Raw genomic sequence first — 20,580 nt, forward strand, 5'->3', positions numbered from 1 at the left:
GGCATATGCACCCATATCTTCAGCACAGTTTGTTGACCTGACTACACAGAACCCAACCCCCTCAACATTCAAGACAGTCAAAGTGGAAAAAACAAACCTGTCTGCGAAGGTCCCTGGTCTTCTTGGTCATCCTGTCGATTGCTGTGTTCAAAGCATCACTCCTGTCCTTTCTTCCCGCCTGAAACATAAACAAAGGACAGGAATTAGCACTGAGTAAGGTGTAGTGATAACTATGTTTCAGACATATCTGTTGTGGATGCTCATATGAATATACATTCTAATGAGTCTAAGGATCAGACTGATTTCTGATGAGCAGTGTGTGAAGATATGGTATAGCTTCAGCATTTACAGTAAATGGAATGTTCTCAATTTAACCTAACAGGATAGCTGTGCAACGTAAACATTTTATCATTAACCAGTCCCTGCAGATTCTCTCGTCTTTGTTGTGTGGCTGCCTAAAATGACAGAATTTGCAGTAGTTTATATCATTTTGCTGATTAGCAGCCAAACAGATAATTGAAAGTCAGCTGTTAATTAAATCTGTTAAAACAACTTTCAGCAGGGGTCAATGCAAATCATGCTGTTAGATGCAAGTGGGTACATATCATAATGATTGGTTTGTGTTATAGGTCCAGCTTGTTGGATTTAGTGGCGTCCAGGCTTAAGGTTGCAGATTGTAGCCAAATAAACATCCCTCGGTGAAAGGCCCTCTCAAATTTCAGTGTTTGGTTTGTCTATTTTGAGTTACAGTAGAAATAAGTAGGTGCAACATGGCAGACTCCATAGAAGAGGGCCTGTAGAAATAAAAGGCACATTCTAAGGCAACAATAACAATGTTTCTTAATTCAAGGTGATAATACACTATTGAAAACCTAACTATAGATATTATGTTCCATTTCTGCCCCTAAATCCTGCGCACTGGACCTTTAAAGAATGTGTCTGATAAATTCAGTACATGAGGGATGCGTCATGTAAAAGGCTAGACACAAAAATGAAAAACTGTTCATTCATACATTCATTCATTCATTCAGCCATGCCTATTTAATACAATCCATCGGCAGTAGAAGTAATCTTCAATTCTGAGTGCAGCAGGTGTTTCTGATCCTTGTATTTATTGTAAACCATTGTGCTCTGCACCAGCTGTCAAAAGTGCCCCATCGCCCCCTGTTAAAACACTGGAATCATTTCCTAACTGATAGCATTGCAAGTGAATCATGTAGCACACAAACAAAACAGTGGCAAACAGTTTCAATTAATGATATACACACACACACACACACACACACACACACACACACACACACACACACACACACACACACACACACACACACACACAGAAAGCGTGCATCACTAAAAAGAACAGCTGCTTTGGGTTAAAAAAACAGCTGATTTGCATCTATATCAGCGCTATAATTCATGGCCACCACACCCTCTTAAGTGCTGCTGTTGCAAACACCATTTGAAATCTCAAATTTTATTTATGCAGGAATCCAGAGAAGCGATCCAAATCCTGTCCAAGCCTTGCTGCCACCACAATTCTCTTCATGGATACCATACAGAACACTGCACTATATTACAGCAAACCATAAAAAGCAACCTGTGATGCAGGCTTTAGTTTCTTAATGGAGAGCTAGTGAGCCATCAAAAATACTGACTTGACAGGACTGGGCAGAGTAAATATACATTTAAAAAAAAAATCAGTTAAGGATAAGGAACACATCAAACATGATTTGAGAATCCCTCATTTCAAAATTTGTCCTGATGATTTCTTGTGTTAATCATTTTGCAAAATTTTGCAATTTGTAAAGCACACAAAGACATTCTGGAAGAAACCTTGGAAACCCATTCCCAACAGGAACAATCATGTCAGCATTCACGAAAGTCTCTGCTCTCCTCATCAACACCACACCCTGAGACAGGTATATTCACAAGCTGCCAATTTTTATCTTTATAAAAAACAGAAGCATTGATGCTGTTTGAGAATAGAAATCTACATCCAAGAGGAAAGCGTTTGTATACAAATTTAACCACATCACTGAGGACAATGCTCTACTCTTCAGAAATGAAAAAGCAGATTTGACAAATCAAAATTGCTGCAATAACACTAAGCACTAATAATGCAAAACAAAACTGAAAGTGTCATTTTGATCTCTCCCACAGGTTTATCTTTCTCATCTTAAACATGAAATTTGTGTTGATTAAAAGTTTGCAATTTACCACTCACAACTGTGTAAATTTGTAATACCATTGGCATTACTCAAAAAACTAAGCACTACGAAGTAATCAAAGCCCTAAACCACTAGTCCCCACTGAGAGCAGAGAGATGTTCACATCCTGCAAAACTGCTCAAGCATAAATGGGAAAATCTAAAACTTTCAGGAGGGCTGGAGAGAAGGAGAGAGAGTGTGAGAGATAGACCGATAGACAGACAGATACTGGTGAGTAATAAAATTAGAACAAAATTAAATGAACAGAAAAGGGCAACAGATAAAAGGCAAAGAACCAGTTGGACTCTGGGCTTTTCAACTCCCTTATAATGCTCAAATCAACTGCGACATAACACCATGGATGGTGGTGGCATTGACCTTCCCCATCCCCCAATGCCCTTTGCCCATTGGGGGTTGTGTACATAGTTAGGGGCCAGGGAGCTCCAACGGCACTAATCCCCTGTGATTTTGTGCCGGTTGGATGCAGTGCTGTGGTGGGGCTTTAGTCTGCTCTGCCCCTACTCTCTCAATCCTATTTCATTCATGCCTAGCCTATATTTCATTTCCACACCAGAGGGTTCTAAAGCACTTCTTCAGGTGCTTATTATGGAGGCAGTTTCTCTGCGGCATCTTTTATGATACTCAAGTGAGTCTCTATCCATCTCCTTTGGGACAGATTTAGGAACATCCCTTTCTACAAAAGAAGTAGTCCGAGGGATTATGGAAAAATTCCCTAGAAATTAAGTATGCTTCAAGTGTCAAATAATGTGTGTGTGCGTGTGTGTGTATATATGTATATGTATATATGTATATATGTATATATGTATATATATATATATATATATATATATATATATATATATATATACATATATACATATATATATATATATATATATATATATATATATATATATATATATATATATATGTATGATCTCTCTCTCTCTCTCTCTCTCTCTCTCTATCTATCTATATAGATATAGATATGAAATGTACACACACTAACTTGATATTCATTTAGTTTTTGTTTTTCTTTTGAAAATGTTAAAAATGTCTTTAAACATCTTGAACACAACACGAAAAGTTAGCACATATCAAATATAGGATATATCAACCATATCCCCTGAGAATTAAGTGTTTTTTTGACCATGTTTTCCACTCACACATTTTGTAGAGAAGTCCCAGCGGGAGATTGAGTCTAGCACAATACATTTGGAGAATGACTGCAATATGCTGGGTTACCATAAGCAAGTTTTGACTTAAACCTAAGAATTAGGTTTCCCTAATGATTTCCAAGCCCTCTGTTGAATTCAAGCTGTTTTTTGTTTGTTTGTTTTTTTGTTTTATTGTAAAGGAATATTTTAAAATCCATCAAAAACAACGCAAGGGCAGGGTAGAGCTGGGGTGGGCTCCAACAATCAACCTAGCACTCCAATTGTGCTAAAACATCACCTTTTTTTAATAAATCCCCTAAATCAATTTGCTCACTGAAAAAAATGAAGGAAAAAAATCAAGTTAACAGCACACATTTAGTTACTTTGAGATACCTGCAGTTCACATCATCAAGCAAGTCCTCAGCCTTTTCAATTACATGTTAAGAGCCAGCCTAATTTAACATCAGAGCAGTTGGCCATACATCACATGCCAGTGTTCAAAAATTAAAGCACTGCACTCAGGATATGTAAATTATGAATATAAGTCAGACACCCTATGTTATCATGGCTATAGCATACTTGCTGCTGTACAGAGATTTTGCAATGCAGCACACTGTGGGCTACCCTTGGTGATGTTTATATTGTCGAGAGCCACATGTTAAAAACTATATTTTGCTTCCTTATGTTATCTTGTTTATGTCTATGGTATACATTCATACATGGTGCATGCAGAACAACAGCAAGGCGAGATTGAGATTTACAGCTGTTGTTAATTTCAACAGCAAGCTGCCGCAACACGTTCAAGATATCAATATTCTGATGGTGACGAGCCAGTGGGAGGGAAGGGGGGGCGAGAGGGAGGTGGAGGAAGACGGGGGGGGTGCAAGAGGGAGGTGGAGGAAGACTGAGGTGCACAAGCAGTCTGTATGAGGCAGAGAGCAAGTGACTGAGCAAGAGAGTGAGAGGGTGTTTGTGAGTGTGGGAGAGAAAAAGAGAGAGAGAAACAGTAGTGATGATCGACGCCAGGCTGCCACCACTCTGTAGCAGTGAGTGGCTGCAACAAAAAGCACAGAATAACATCCCCGACTCTCTGCTCTGCTTTTTTCTCTCGCCCTGCGTCTCAGCTAGCAGACGAGGGCTCCGCTCACAGCTCTGCAGAGGCTATGCTGAGACTGAGCCGGCATCGGAAGCAGGTTCTCTGGCTGCCATCAACAAGTTAGGTTGGAAGACCACAGCCATGAAAGAGGAACGCTTGATCTTCAATTAACCATCTGAGCTGACATCATTGCCGTGGAAGGGAAACAAAAGGGTAAAAAAAAGAAAAAGAAAAAAAGGAGAGGAGGGGGGTCTGTTCACCGGAGTCGCTCTGGATGCAACTGATCAACTTAAAAAAAAATATATAAATATTTATTTCAGCGAATCGTGGGATGAAGGAGAAGATTCAACCCTTTCTTTGAGCTTGGATTTTAAAAAGGACTCCGAGCAAAATAACAGGAATAAACATCATCTTGTGACATGGAATTTCTTATTTTGTCTCAATTGGGTGGGCTCAGAATTGCTTCATTTCCAAAGAGGCTGATATCTTTTGTGCTTACTCAAAAGGGTTTTTTCCCTTTGGATTTTTTTTCCATCTGGTTGCTCCAAGAGTCTGCGGAAAAGGACAGTTGAATGCAGCCTCCGATGTGCACAAAAGAATGGGTAAGTTAGCCCCTTTTTATGGCAGGTCTGGACATGAATAGGGAATACAAGTAAGAGCGAGGGAGGCTGATGACTAAAAGCTCTTCAGCCTACTCTATTTACTGCAATTGTCCTTCATTTTTCCTTCCTCACCGCATGACACAGCATAGGGAATATACACATTTTAAATACCATTTGGGTTGTAGAGCAAACCTTGTAAGTGATGAAGACTTAAGAAAAAAACTCAATCAATTGTAGAAAAAAAAAGGCTAAGAATCCAAAGCATAACAGCATTTGAGCTGTTCAAAAATGAAAAAAAAAACAACATTCAGCTATAATTGATAAATGAATGACGTTAATCAGCAGAAATTTGCAATTAACCCTAATTAAAGATTCTACAGAAGATAAAGAATTAAAAAGATGCGCTACATATAAATGGCAAGGGAATGAGAACAAAGTCCAGCTCATGTAAGTAAGTAACTGATCATTTAATGCATACGTAAAAAACATCCACTTTGAACGAGATCTCAAAGAAATTGTGTTTAGATATAACGTGAAAGTTGTCACTGTCAAATATCTAAACTGATGCATGAGAGAGAACAAGAGCGCACACAAAAAGCACAATCGTCACCATGAATTAGTAATAAGTGCTCTGCAGAGATAAGCTTTCCCGCCCCACAGTTCATTTTGTTATCTTTGAACCCACCCAGGTTTCCATTCAAGGTGGCCATTGGTGGGACCTGCACCAGCGGCTCTGTGTCTGTGTGTGATCAGCATGCTCCTAGTGTGCCTGCTGCCTCCTGCATCGTGCACAACTTGCCCTCAAAAATGCCGCTGTGAGGACCTGCAGTTCTACTGCGACACCCAGGGGCTTCAGGCACCCCCAGATGGTGTGGACAAGGGAGCCCTGGGGTTGTCACTACGCCACAATAGCATCACTGAGCTCAGCCCTGATCAATTCTATGGCTTCAGCCAGCTCACTTGGCTACATCTAGACCACAACCAGATTACCACAGTACAAGAGGATGCCTTTCAAGGGCTCTACAAGCTGAAGGACCTCAATCTGAGTTCCAATCGTATCACCAAGTTGCCCAACACAACCTTCATCCACCTCATCAATCTCCAGATACTGGACCTGTCCTTCAATCAGATGACTGCATTGGAACCAGAGCTATTTCATGGACTGAGGAAGCTCCAGATACTCCACCTTCGGTCCAATTTACTTCGCACCACACCTGTTCGAGCTTTCTGGGACTGCCGTAGCCTGGAATATCTAGGCCTAAGCAGCAACCGCTTGCGGAGTCTGGCCCGTAATGGATTTGCTGGGCTCATTAAGCTTAAAGAGCTCCACTTGGAGCACAATCAGCTGACCAAGATCAACTTGGCCCATTTCCCTCGCCTTGTTGCCCTCCAGTTTCTATATCTGCAATGGAATAAGATCAGCAACCTAACATGTGGCATGGAGTGGACCTGGACCACTTTAGAGAAACTGGACCTCACAGGAAATGAAATTCGTGTGCTGACGCCTGATGTGTTTCAAACACTGCCAAATTTAAAGATTTTGCTGCTGGATAACAACAAACTAAGCAGCCTGGATCCCCAAGTCATGGATATGTGGCAGTCTCTGGGTACCATTGGGCTGTCTAGCAACCTTTGGGAATGTACCAAAAGGATTTGCTCTCTGGCCACTTGGCTAAGCACCTTTAAGGGAAGGTGGGAACACTCCATTCTCTGCCACAGTCCTGAATATGCCCAAGGTGAGGAGATACTTGATGCTGTTTATGGATTCCAGCTTTGCCAGAATTTTTCTGCGCCTGTTGTTCAGACCATTAGTACAACCACAGACGCTACTGTAACTGCAGAGACGACAAGCTCCTTGTTTGGAATTATGCAGCCGACCCCCACGCAGGACTATGCAGAGGATTTTGGGAGCTTTACCACAGTCACTACCACAACAACCACAACACAAACACCACGCATTGCTCAAGCAACTACCGCTACACTGGAAGAAGCAGCTGTAACAGATGACTTCACTGCAATGGACAACACTGTTATGACTCATAGGGTTATCATTGGAACTATGGCCCTTCTATTTTCATTCTTTTTCATCATTTTCGTTGTGTATATCTCACGGAAGTGCTGCCCACCCACCCTGCGCCGGATACGCCACTGTTCGGCTATACAGAACCGCAGACAGATGAGGACCCAGCAGCGGCAGCCTATGGCAGATCTAGCTACGCAGGTACCCTATAATGAGTATGAGCCCAGCCATGAAGAAGGGGCACTTGTGATCATCAATGGCTATGGGCAGTGCAAGTGTCAGCAACTGCCTTACAAAGAGTGTGAAGTATGAACTCTTATTTATTCGTAGAGCATATGGTTTGCCATTTGACCATTTCAGATGATACAGGGTTTGCTTTTTTTATTTGTTTTTTTTCCAGTTTATGTAAAAAGCATAATTTTTACAAGTGAGATTTGAGACTATGTGATAAATGATGAATGCTACAATGACAGAGGCTTGACATGACAGTTTAGGGATGATGCAGAGATAGTCACAAATTTATTTTTCTATGAATGCAAGGTTGTTCATATCAGGCAGGGGCAATCATTTTAAACAAGAAATTGTAAACTGTGAGATTTGTCTCCACATTGTCTCTATATTCTGCAGCACAGAGAAAATACTTAGCCAAATGGCCCTCTGTTAACAGAATATATTAGGTGGAGAAATGTGATTTATGTCGTTTCTTTTAAAAAGTAAATATTTGAAATTATGTTTCTAACTGCACAACAGGCAGTGTAAGCCAATCACTTAATTACTGGGGCATATTAATTGGATCAAATATCAGATTGTTTTTGTTTTAAAATTTAATAATTCTAGGCAAACTTTGACACATTCAAGGCCACTGAGACCAAAATCCAACTCTGAATTATAACTTCAAAATAAATGTGATTGTTATTATGTTACAAATAAAAATAAATCCTCTCTGGAGGAGAGAAGAACCCTGAAATTCTATTCAATATACACTTATGATATTACTTTTACCAAATCTGACATTAGTGAATTAGGAAAGTCTATAACCTTCCATCAGTTCCAAAGGCTCTCAGTGTTTCCTGTTCACAGAATTTATTTGGGCGGCACACTCCCTGTCCCCAATGCCAAGCAACAGCTATCCTTAGCCAGAAAGGAATTATTTTCCATCTTTGGAAATGTGGATTTCTTCCAAAATTCTCATCTGTATGGAGGAGAATTTGGAAGAAAGTGTTCATTGACTGCCAAAATGGTAAATTTATGGTCTTTTATATATACTGGGAAAATTACCTCTTTAATCAGGCCTCAGCTCATAAGAAATGCTGCCTTGCAGCTGACTAAAGTTTTTGGATGATGGAGCTCCCACCCACAAGGGCCAACCGCCACAAATAAATTCTAAACCTGTGGGAAACACTAAGCATTGTTCATCTGTGGTTAATCTCCAATATACTGCACTGCTTAGCAAAAACAAACTGATGTCTTCCTCATCCTGGACATCAAGAACAAAATTATTAGACATGAAAACGTACAATGACCTGTACATGGATTCTCTAAACCCCAAATGCCATATACACTGTGACCATAATATTTTCAACAGCTTAAGCTAATAAGTACAGTCTGCTGATTTGCTATTGCATACCAGGATCAATGTAAAGACGAGCTCATTTAAGGTGTGAAGGGTAGCAAGTAAAAGGATATTGTAAAGTGCGAATGCCAGACAGGAGAGCGTTTCATTCTGAAAATAAAACCTTTCCCAGTAGCCCCAGCTCTTTACTGCTTACACACTAATCAGGACTGACAGGCTCAAGATTGAACCAATTAAGGCAAGGCAAAAAGAATCTAATATTCTGTCACCCACGCCAGTGATCCAGCAACATTTAGCTTGTTCAGCCACTCAAAAATAGCTTTAGTAGAATCATCCTCCACAGCAGACCAAACATCATTGCACCTTTTACTTTAATACATTCTTCTTGTTAGTGATACAAGTTGTCATTCAGAGTCTTAAAAAAAAATAGGAAGAGCTCCTTTGTTAGCAGACACATGCGTCAAGTTAAACTGCGGTCAATACCCTGAAAGCAAATGGAGATCCAGTGATAAGCAAACAGCAAGCCTGGGTCAGGAGACATTTGTATGCAGCAGGGAGAGGATGTGCATTAGCATCAGACTAAAGCTGCTGCCGCAGCTTCGCACTTCTTTGTGTTCAGTTTGGTGGTGGGGGCAGGGTGAAAGAGAGACGGATTGAGAGGAACTGATGGGACGATGGAAAGGGGCAACTATGGGGTAATGTCTGTGGTTTATTAAAACCAACAAACACATTTTTCTGGCCAAGTAAAGGTAGGAGAAGATGAATACTGAGTGAAAGCACCTTCGGCTTGAAATGCACACTGACCGCACAGCAGCAACAATTTCACTACACATCAACTAATGATCTATCTAATGTTTGACCAATGAATAATTCAAATAAAGGTCTTAACACTAGAAATCAGAAGATGGCATTCTCTCGACAGTTCAACTTTAGGCTACGATAAATGAAGTAAGCAACTGAGACAGCAAGATGCTTCTAATAGCATTAATTACAGAAGCAAGATATCTGGTTTTGAGCAATTAGGGAACAGTTCGTTGGCTGGTGCCCCCTAGAGTTAGCCAGGAGGTACCATTTTTGTGACTTTGTCTCTCTATTGAGCCTGTCAACATTTGGCTTCATATTTCAAGATGAATGCTTAAGTCAATGTCTCTCTGCACATGCTCATAGGATGCCCACATTGATTTCTAAGAAAGTGTTTGTGTAAACCAAAAATTGTTACACTTCACATATGAATTCAATGAAAACCATTGCATACCGATTTCCAAAGCTAAGCACCTCCACTTTGTTTCTATTTTGTTTCTTCAAGCTTCGCACTGCTTTTACTATTGCCCCTCTAATCTGTCTTGCATGTTCAAAAGTCAAAATTGAGTTGAATATTTCTTAATGTCATCCAGCAAACACTATGGACAGACATAATTTTTGATAACACCAAGAATGGGGACGTATGTGGAATTCCTACAAAGTTCTGTCAATCATTTGACATTTCACTGTTTAAGACTACAACTTGTACTAAGTGACTGAGAATCCACAAAATTTGTAGAAATATGCATCCCTTTGCACTCTGGCTCTTTGTAAACTGTTTTTGTTTCCTCTTGTCATCCTCTAGCCCTGGTCCCCAACCTGCCTAAAAATAAAAAAAAAAAAAAAAAGGGAAAAAAAAAAAGTGAACTAATCCCCTCTCTTACCCAACCTCTTTGTGCAAAATGAATGCTTTTCTCTTCCCATTTTCCTTTTGTATTGTAATATGTAAAATTTCATATCTGTATAGTGGATAAGATGTGCCAAACTGAAAAAAAAAAACATTTTCCCCTCAAAACATATATTTTTTAAATAAAATGGTTATAATTTACAGTGTTTGCTAGCTGATGGATGCTCACAACCTGGTTTGGTCTTTCATTATATTTTCATTGAATTCGCAAATATTTAGCCCATTAAGAAACATCTAAGCACACCAAATCAAAGTCAACCCTTGGTGAAGCAGATACATACATACATGTATACATACATACATGCATACATACACACACACACACACGCAAAGTTTAAATCCCTTAAGGTTCCATTTCCCTTCTGTCAATGCATCATCAGTGCATTGATCATAAACAGTAGTTCAAAAGTCAATGAGATCGAGACTCCAATTACATTGTTATGCAAAACTCATGTATCAAGCAGAGTGATGCAGTGTTTTCACAGTTCTGACTGGGCATCTAACAGAATAATGGATGATGCATACAAATCTGTGCTTTTTACTGTAATGTATACTGCATTGTGTATGCAAGAAGTGGGCCTAAGAACCTTCAGTGGAAGGCTGCAACTATTGAGTGTTTTAATTATCAATCACAGTCTCAATTATTTTTTTCAATTAACTGGTTTATCATGTGGACTATCAAGCGTCAGAAAATACAAACAAATTACTTTCAGAAGCAACTTTAACTCAAAGGTCTTGAAGTCATAATGATATTTAAATGGAGAAGTAGATAGAGAAGAAGATAAAGCAAACGTTTTAGGACTTTTTTTTGCTCGTATACTGACTTTTTATACACATCGACATAAGATCAACAATAACTGTAAAATCTGTATTTCCTCCCTTGAGGGATCTGGGACAAAGTACTGAAGAATAATACTGACTGTACGATCTTATACAAAGTGACCAGTAGACATTCACACAGGTCAATTATACACATTTCTTCACTTGTTTAACTGACGATTAAATACAATAATATAAAGTCTTCATTTAATCTTTAAATAGACACACAAGACACATGACAGGAACGCCCACATGTCATCTGGTGAGTCAAAGTAACTCTTCCAACAGATATTTTTAGGAGACATATTTTTAAAATTCACATATCACAGTTATGTCATATAAAAAGGAGACCAAAAGCAGGTTTTATACCATCATGAGTCAGACGTATGGGACTCACCAGACAGTCTTTCCATACTAATTAACTAAAACCATGAGGGACACTAAGTGACAAACTTTGTAAAATGGGTTAAAAACTAGATTCAGTATACATCAGAGTAAATTCTGTTTTTGTTTTGACTTGTTTTTAACAAACTATCAGAGTTTCTATTCCACAATAACAGAACGGTGTGAAGAGGTTTGAAGTAAAGCAAGCAGAATCATGCTTACTGAAGTGTGGGTTTGGGTGATGAGGGGGATGCTGTAGTTCTGAACACATCCCCAGAGTTGGTGGTGCTATCTACAATCACTGCACCACTTCTATAACCAAGTGGTAAGATTAGGAACCTGTGGGGACACAATGGCTTCATGAATTTGATTGTAGACTGTGTAGATATATAATGTGGGAATAACATTAGATCAGGCTTCGGTACAGGCAGATGCTTAAACATTTATGACTGATCACATCTGGGACCAAAACACATTTCTGATACAAAGTTTTTCCACTTTTCCAAATAACAACCCTAAATAAAATATCCGAAGGCAACTGAATGTATGTCAGCTTGAAGTTTTGAAAGATGTAAACATTCTGAGGAATATGGTCTGACATCTGACTGCAAGAACTCCTCTATTTTAACTTCTCTTATTTGACGAGACTCACAGAAAGCAAGCATCAGTAATTAACCTGAAGAGTGCACCTAGGCGGGGAAGGTACTAAACTGATGAGTCTGGCAGTATGGCTTCACTAGTCTGCAGGGTTCAAGGAATCAAAGGCCATGTATTTTTCACGTAATCGTTATGAGGTCTATAATAAATCCAAATAACACTTACTAGGAAGTACATATTGATCTAAACTCTCATCAGCAAATATCTTCCCAATATTGCTAATTATTGCTTAACACTTCTAATTGCTCAACCATCATTCAGGGATCCAAGTGAAAACAGAGAGATGAGCCACCCAAAAGTCCTTTCAGTGTCTGTGGACAAGATTAAACATTCCTGCTGATCTTCACGGAGCAGATGTAGTGGCAATCACAGACATCAGCCTTTCAAGGCAACATAATGATGACACACAGCTTTTAAGACACAGGATAGTAAGTATTAAGCTAAGAAACATCTGAGCATAAACATTTGAAAGCAATTACTAATGAGCCAATCGTAGTGCAGCTTTGCAATCACCCTTAACGCCTGAACAATGAAGGCATTGGCTGCAGTTAGAAAGCCAACAAATACGTACAAATAGGCACTCCTGATGGCAAGTCCTCCATTGCTGCCTCCAAAACCAAACAGCAATTCTCTTAAGTTATTCGAAAGTGGCGCAGAATGTGCCATTTACCGAAGTACTATAAAATTCTGAAAACACCTGCTTTATGGAACAGTTCAGACAGCTCCTCGATCTTCATTTGAATGAACCGATTTGGATAAATACATTTAACATACATTTAACATGCCTTTTCCCCTGGATGTAGGTGCGAAATGAAGACCATCCAAGTGCTGACTGCCAATAGATATTCAGTTTGTTTACCTGCCACATTGTCGGGTAAGAAGGAGGACACATAATTGAAAAGTATGCAGAGTCTTAACCACATTCTGTTGTGACTTATAGAGGTGATCTGTCCTCTGCTCTTTCACACACTTCCATTTTTCTCATTTCCTTTGAATGAAACACATAGGCCAACATCTGTCATCACTGCCTCTCCTCAGCTGAGCTTCCCCACATACACAGAGTGAAGTCAGCAGACCAGAGGGTGATGTCAGTGAACTCAGTGGAGTCGACTCCAAGCTTACTTGATGACAATAAAGCTTGTTAATGTAAGTGCAAAAATTACCCTTTCCGGGTTAAAAAAACAATGCTTTATCAATACACTTATTTAACAAGCATCAATAAGCAGTCTCTCATCCACTACTAAGTTTAACAGAAGCACAGAATGTTAGCGCAGCGAATACATTCTATTCATTCGATTACAGCCAAACTACAGAGAGGCTAAAGGTGTCTATGTTGTTTAACTTAACTTATACTTGTGGTACCTGCAAGTGGGGAATCACATCATCAGTGGGAGGAGAACCAAAACAGACTGTTGTTAATGTCATGTCATTGTCCGAACCGCTTATCCCTTTCCATGGGGTCGCAGGGTGTTGCTGCTGGAGCCAATCCCAGCCTTGTCTCAGGGCGGGGGCAGGGTACTCCCTGGATAAGTCGCCAGCTCATCACAGGGCCCTCACTAGTGAGCAATGTGGGGTTCAGTATCTCGCTCAAGGACACTTCGACATGCGGCTCAGCACTGCCCGGAGCTGGGATTTGAACCGGCGACCTTCCGATCACTAGTCGACCTGCTCTACCCGCTGAGCTTATTAAATATTTCATTGAGATTTTAAGTGTGTTTCCAGTGAAATATCATTACATTTACAGTAATTTTGTTGTTGTAAACGCTCTAGAAAATACTTTAATTTTATTCTGTTTTCACTCATTTCTGAGTTTCCCCTCATCCTCATAGTATCATCCAACTAATTGTTTGTTCTTTCCAGCAAACAGCTTTACTGTTTAAAAGCACAATATGTCACTTTTGCCGCTGAGGGTATCTCATCAAATCAAAAGATATTGGCTGGGTGCAATTTAGGGAAGTGGGGGGCAGAGGGAAGGGCAGAGCTCAAGAACAGATACGACTGAGGTGTGTTTGAAATAAGCCCCTAAAGCTACTAAAAATTCTAAAAAGCCTGCATTTGCTTTGTAAGCATAAATGCAAATTAATGCAAAGTTAGTAAATTCTTTAAACCCCTGTGTCATCAGGCTTTATTGAGTCAATTAAAACAAAATAACAGAAAACATCAAATTACATAAGCCCGTTTGAATGATATTCTCAATGGGTGCTGGATAGGCTGAAATAAAAAAAAAAAAAAAACATGAACACATATGAAATATGATGATCAGGCATTGGGATTTCTGATGTTCAGGGCTTTGTGTTTTCCAAAGATAATATACCACCAAGCATCCCCTTCTATATCTAAAACATATATATTAATGTTATCTCTAGAAGTATATAATTCCATAATTTAATGTTGTGAATTTATTGGAAAAAATATTGCAAAATATAGTTAAGATATTTAAATGAACTCTTGTGGTGACACTAGAAAAGTTAAGTAGTAATCCGTGCGGACCACTTTTCCCCACTCCTTAAGAGCATCACAAAAAGAATGCAAGATAAATTAGACTGTCTGCAGCATTACAGCTGCCATGTGTGCACAAAAAAGGTTATTTAGTGGAATTAAGAAATCCCTAGGTCCAAAACAAAGCTTTTAAGGGTGGAAGGTAAACTGCATACTTATGCATACTTAACTCAGTACAGCAGCTTTTCATGGAGACAACACATTGTACAACTGAGACTGAACAACAGCGGAAGAAAACATAAGACAAACAATCAATTATTAATCTGAATAAATACATGTGTATTAACCTGTGGAGACAAAGGCTGCCATATTTGCCCATGAAATCATGCAGTACCAAAATCCTCAGCCAAGCGTATAAAAACACAAAGCATGTTTCCCGTGGGTTAAGTTTGTTCACCCATGCAACTCCCAAAAATAGTAAGTTAGACTTTAGTCGAAGCATCACAAAATAACCATTTGAGGGGCTGGGGATTCTTTATCCTTTATAATTTAAAGGATGCATCTCATATACCTGCCAGCAAACCTGATCAAAAAGACTAGAATTCACCAGTGAAAGATCAAGGGCAAGGTCTGGGAAACGTTGACAGGCTGCTACTAACAGACCAGTGTTTTATGGAGGTTGTAAATATACTAAAGCCTTGGGGACACTAAATCTTATCCCTGTTACATTGTATGGAGTGTAATTTCTTTTAATTATGCATTTAGATGAGATTACAACTAGATAAACTGAACTGCTTTTCACACTGGTCTTGCCTCTATGAACCTTCTTTCCCCAAGTCAAATGTATTAATAAAAAAAGGAAAGCACTCTGCTCTGATTTATAACATCTTTGGTTCCGTTGCCCTGGAAACACACAATATTCTAGTCCTCTGGACATGGCATCACACCTAACATTTTATAAAAAATTCCTAGAATTAATAAAAACTCTAGTGAAATGTCTATTTCTATCCCCATTAGAGTTAACTTCATGTGCAGCTGTGATTAACCAGAAACCGATCATAATTTTATGTTATTGATGCAGTAGCTCATACCAGGGTAAGGTAGACATGGTAGATAGCCTAGGATCCACCTAAAATGTGTTTAAAATGAAAGACAACTTTGCAGGCACAGAGGAACAGGAATAAAGCGAAATTCTGCCACTCAGTGAAGATGCTCAAGGCAAAACGACAGCGAGAGTCAGGGAATGAGTGAGCTGCAGAGAGAAAGGGAACAAAAATGGTAAGAGAAGCATTGCAAGATGGAGAAAATGGAAAAGCTGATTCAGCGGGGAGAAAGTGTAAGAAAAATGCTAAAGAGCAAAAAGTTGGAAGACTGTATTAAATACGTGGAAAGACACATGAACAGAGAGACAGGGGTCCTGCTGCAGTGGCCAGGCATGTCCTTTTCATGCAGGTCCAAATGATAATGTATCACTTCAAGTTGAAGGAATTTAAATGTCAGTAGCTTAATATGTCAAAGCAACCTAGCATCACTCTCTTATGTGAAACAAATCCCTGACAGATGCTGGGACCTAGAGATGCATTATTAATAAAAAGTGGCAGAAACAGTTACACTCGACACGCACCATGCCAAACTGTCATGACAATATGGAATAATTGAGGTCACACCATGTGGCAGTGCAAGGGCAACATATCCCCCACTCGCCTTTTCCCTTCACTGGCTGAGTAGACATGCTCTAGTCTTGTTCAATGATCATCATGACACTGTGCACAATTTGCACAGGAATAGACAATCCAACATATAACATACTGTACTCTGCATACTTAGATATTTACCACATTTATGCTTCCAAAACCTCACAGTCCGCCTTCCTTCACTTGATAACAGCTTGACCCAAGGATGCTGCTGCTTCTCCATTCAATGTGCCATATGAAAGTCGTAGCGGCTCTTGTGAAAAAGACAACAATAATGTTCCAAAAAATGTATTTACTGTCCACCCAGTGGTGTCGCTAACAGTGACCTGCATGGATATGAATTGCCAGCTTATAACACTTGCTTGGTGTATATATTTTACACTAACTAATAGATGCTACCTCTGCTTAGACAGCTATACTGGCTGTACTGACACTGACAGTGCAGTAGATTTGTTGCTGGGAAATTAATTAAAACGGTTTTGCAGCTCAAAAGATGACATAAATAAGAATAAAAGTCAGTGTTTAAAAAAAAGTATGTTAAATAAACACCACATCGCATATTGACTGAAATTGAGGTTTTTTAGCCTCTTTTACAACTGCTTTGATTATTTCTAAATATCATGACATTCCTTTTGGTGCAGACTCAAAAGTACTTCTATTAACAATCAATGTTACACTTAAAATGCCTACAAACCTGCATATTCCTTGAGAGATCACTTCCATACTGATATAAAGGTTGGAGCATTTGTAATATGCCTAGTTAAACAAAATCAATCACCTAATTCAATAAATACACAAATGAAAGCACTTCTTAAAATGTATCTTCTGTTCTTAACTTTGTCTAAGGTTCTGTTTCCATTCATAGCAGTGGCCTCATCTGATCATTGTGTTGATAATAGCCTTAATTCTTCCATGACAGCTAATCTAATTTGATCTTTTCAGAAAAGTGCAACCTGCTTTAAGCCTAATCATCCACACAAATATGTTGAACACATGAGTTTAAACAAAGTGGCAGTTTAAATCCTTGAGATTTCTTCCTCAAAAACATGGTGTGGCAAGGATGCCCGACACAATTTTTGTCATAGAGTCTGAAGGAAAGGCAGAAAATTGAGAAGGGGGATAAACACAACTTGTAGCTAGAGGGAATGAAGAAGCAGAAGGGATGGAAGAGCGAAAGAGAATGAGTTAGGAGTCTATCCAACAGCCTCAGCTGTGAGTTTAAACTGATATGCTGTAATGACAATGCACTGTTTAAGGATCTGCAATGCTCCATCTCCATCAGAATAACAAGTGGCCAAAATAAGGCCACAAAATCACATGTAGTATATTGACCAAGCAAAATCACTTGAGAATCAGCCTATAGTGTATAGTCTGCTCAACTTGCTTATTATCTTTCCTGGATGAATTGCATATTTCATCACACATCTTCAGTTCTGCCTCAGAAAGAACGCACACACATCCTCGTCAAGCCAACATTAGGTTTGTTTAGTCTGTCAAGCTTAATCTCGGACGCAGTCAGGCTACCTGTCACACCGTCGACCACTGGCTTAAGGCTCCGGATCGAGACACCGGCTATCTCACTAAAGGCTATACTAGGCTATTAAATGTACAAGAAGGACAGTGACATATTATACTTCTCATTGATTTCATACATCTAGTCAAATGAGTAGCCAAATGTCAAGTCTCATCCTCACTGTGCTGATGAGATGTTTTCCTTGTAAACTCAAGTTCTCAAGTCATACAGGGCTACATGAATGGCACTGAGGTGTCCAGTGAAGTAGAAAACTTGTTTTGAAGCAAACCTGAAATGCTGCATGAACGACCTAACCTTAAAATAAACTGGCAGTGTTCTGGATGAGCAATGAGAGCAAACAGAGGCTGTAATGCCTGACCATGGAGAGAACAGTATTGAGAGAAAATAACATGCAAGCTTAGGTAACGTCTGACTGTTCATCATATTGTTTGTCAATATTCAGTGAAAATATATTTAAACACACTAACAAAGAGGTTTTGTAAATAAGGCATCATATCAAACATACTGTCAGCTCTTACTTAAGCAGCTATAATTTCTGCCAAACATGTTGGGTTTTTTTTCCCTTGAACTGCTCCAATGATTTCAGTGACAATGCATGCAGAGTTAGACCAACAGCCAAGGCGACAAAGATTACTTTGGGGTGCAGAAATATCAACTTATAATAGCACATTGCCCAATTCTCTGCCTTAGTAAATGTCCTGGCTCTGCAGCCATGCAACAGATGTGCAAGTCCTACATTGGTCAAAAATACTGTATTTGGATGATGTCACGTCACCTATGCTTGGTAAGTTTATCATCATAGGTAGAAAGCTAGTTAACCAGGCGTGAAAGTCAGCAGCAACTTATGAGCTTGTAGTTCATTCTTGGACAAATGGGAAATGTAGTCGCTGCGTCCGCACTGTTAAGATATTTCTGCTCATGTAGAACTACTGCTGTGTGTGTATATTTGGCTACAAATCTTAAACACCATCACACCTTGCCTGACCAGACATTTATTACAGCTACACGACCAGTGGAACACACAAATATAATGGGAAAGTAGTTCATGATTTTACTACTTGCCTGGCAAGAAGAGCATAAAACAGATAAAGTTCAAACTCATAGGTAGTAATAAACAACGCATTACAACAACAATGAAATTACTGTGGGTGACAAACTCACTCTGAAATTCTGCTGTTACAAAGAGGACCTTTGGAAGTTGGTTAAACAGAGCTGTTACCAAATAAATCAAATAAAATACAAATTTGATGGGAAACAAGATGTAAAAGAAAATTACAACAGTTGAAGGGCTGAAATATTTTTTACAGTAAATACACGGACAACTGTGCTGGTAGGAAACAGGAAGTTTCATAGTGAATTAATACAATAGTGCTTTTACTTATGGTTAAAAGTTTATGACTCAATATGCACATGAGAAGTTTCACAATTAATTACGACAAAACAGCTAATTGTCTGCTGCTATTGCTTTGTTGTTTGCTATGGTTAGGTAATACTGAATGTAAATTTGAAAAGATATGAGAATAATACACCCAGATAATTCACTAATCCTTAAAACAGTAATTATTGCCTTTGTAGATCTATTACTTGAAGAAAACAGTCCTCTTAAGTACTAGAATCTAGATTAAATTAAATTAAATCAAACAAAATGAAGCAAAGTTAAGTGAAATGAAGTACAAAACTTTTGATTTCTTTGGATGAATGCTTTAGAAATGAAGCCAAGTTCAACTGATAGCAAACTAAAGACGATCCTGTGATGGGATCACACCAGACAAACAAAAGGTCAATGTTCACGTTATGACCCATAATTACTCAGAACCTATAACTACATTATTACGCAAGAACACAGGCATAATGAAACCCAGCCTTCCTTTTTATCTCAGACACACCTGTAAAGTTTCATGACTTGTCTTGCATGCTTCTGACATTGTTGTAAAGACATTCTGTGCACAGACAGATAGACATAGCTCTAAAAACACTAGCTGCACTTGAGTGGATGGAAATGATTGGAACTGGGTTACAGTGATCTGAAAACTGATAATGATCTCAATGATGTACCATCTTATATTTTGCTAAAAGCATTAGAATAGGCCACCCATGTTTCCCAGAAATCACAGTGACCACATTTACACCTATTCATTGAATGTGTCTTGGGAGGACTGGATAATTATCCAATTTCAAAAAAGTGTAACTGTGAGCATTGAAGACAGACTGAAACCTGAGATCATGACACATCTATGCAGGTGTAAATGTGTCAATCTCTAACACACACACACACACACACACACACACACACACACACACACACACACACACACACACACACACACACACACACACACACACACACACACACACACACACACACACACACACACTATCTTTTATCCTCCCACAGAATGACTATGTTAGTAAGAAGTCTGTGGAAACAACCGCTCACTGTCTGATCTTCTCTACATACATGTTCTCTCAGTCATTGTAATAATGGCAGCTAAAACTAGCCTACAATCACACTGAAATTAGCCATTGTTCGCTCTCATTATTGAACAAGGAGAAACAGCTCCAGCACTTTTCACACATATGATCAAATACAAGGCTTGCTGAGCTGCTGAAGTGTTTGTAGTGTGATTGCAGTGTTATTTGATCCCTCATCAGTTCAACTACTGAATGATCTGTGTGGGTGAGAGAGC

The 20,580-nt window shown here is 39.1% G+C and overlaps 2 protein-coding genes across 5 annotated transcripts in view; one reads left to right on the forward strand and one right to left on the reverse strand.

Moving 5' to 3' along the window:
- The window catches only part of ctnna1 (catenin (cadherin-associated protein), alpha 1), a 74,980-nt gene that overhangs the window by 37,625 nt on the left and 16,775 nt on the right, over positions 1-20,580 (reverse strand). For all 4 annotated transcript variants that reach the window (XM_037076442.1, XM_037076441.1, XM_037076444.1 and 1 more), the window contains one exon: positions 98-178. In XM_037076442.1, the coding sequence (XP_036932337.1) occupies positions 98-178 (81 nt within the window). The remainder of the gene's footprint in view (positions 1-97; positions 179-20,580) is intronic.
- lrrtm2 (leucine rich repeat transmembrane neuronal 2) lies at positions 4,358-10,507 on the forward strand. Its single transcript, XM_037076446.1, has 2 exons — positions 4,358-5,065; positions 5,755-10,507. Exons 1-2 carry the CDS (start codon positions 5,062-5,064, stop codon positions 7,395-7,397), a joined length of 1,647 nt encoding a protein of 548 aa, XP_036932341.1. The 5' UTR covers positions 4,358-5,061; the 3' UTR covers positions 7,398-10,507.

This window comes from Acanthopagrus latus, chromosome 18 (assembly GCF_904848185.1).
Source record: "Acanthopagrus latus isolate v.2019 chromosome 18, fAcaLat1.1, whole genome shotgun sequence".
NCBI lineage: Eukaryota > Metazoa > Chordata > Actinopteri > Spariformes > Sparidae > Acanthopagrus > Acanthopagrus latus.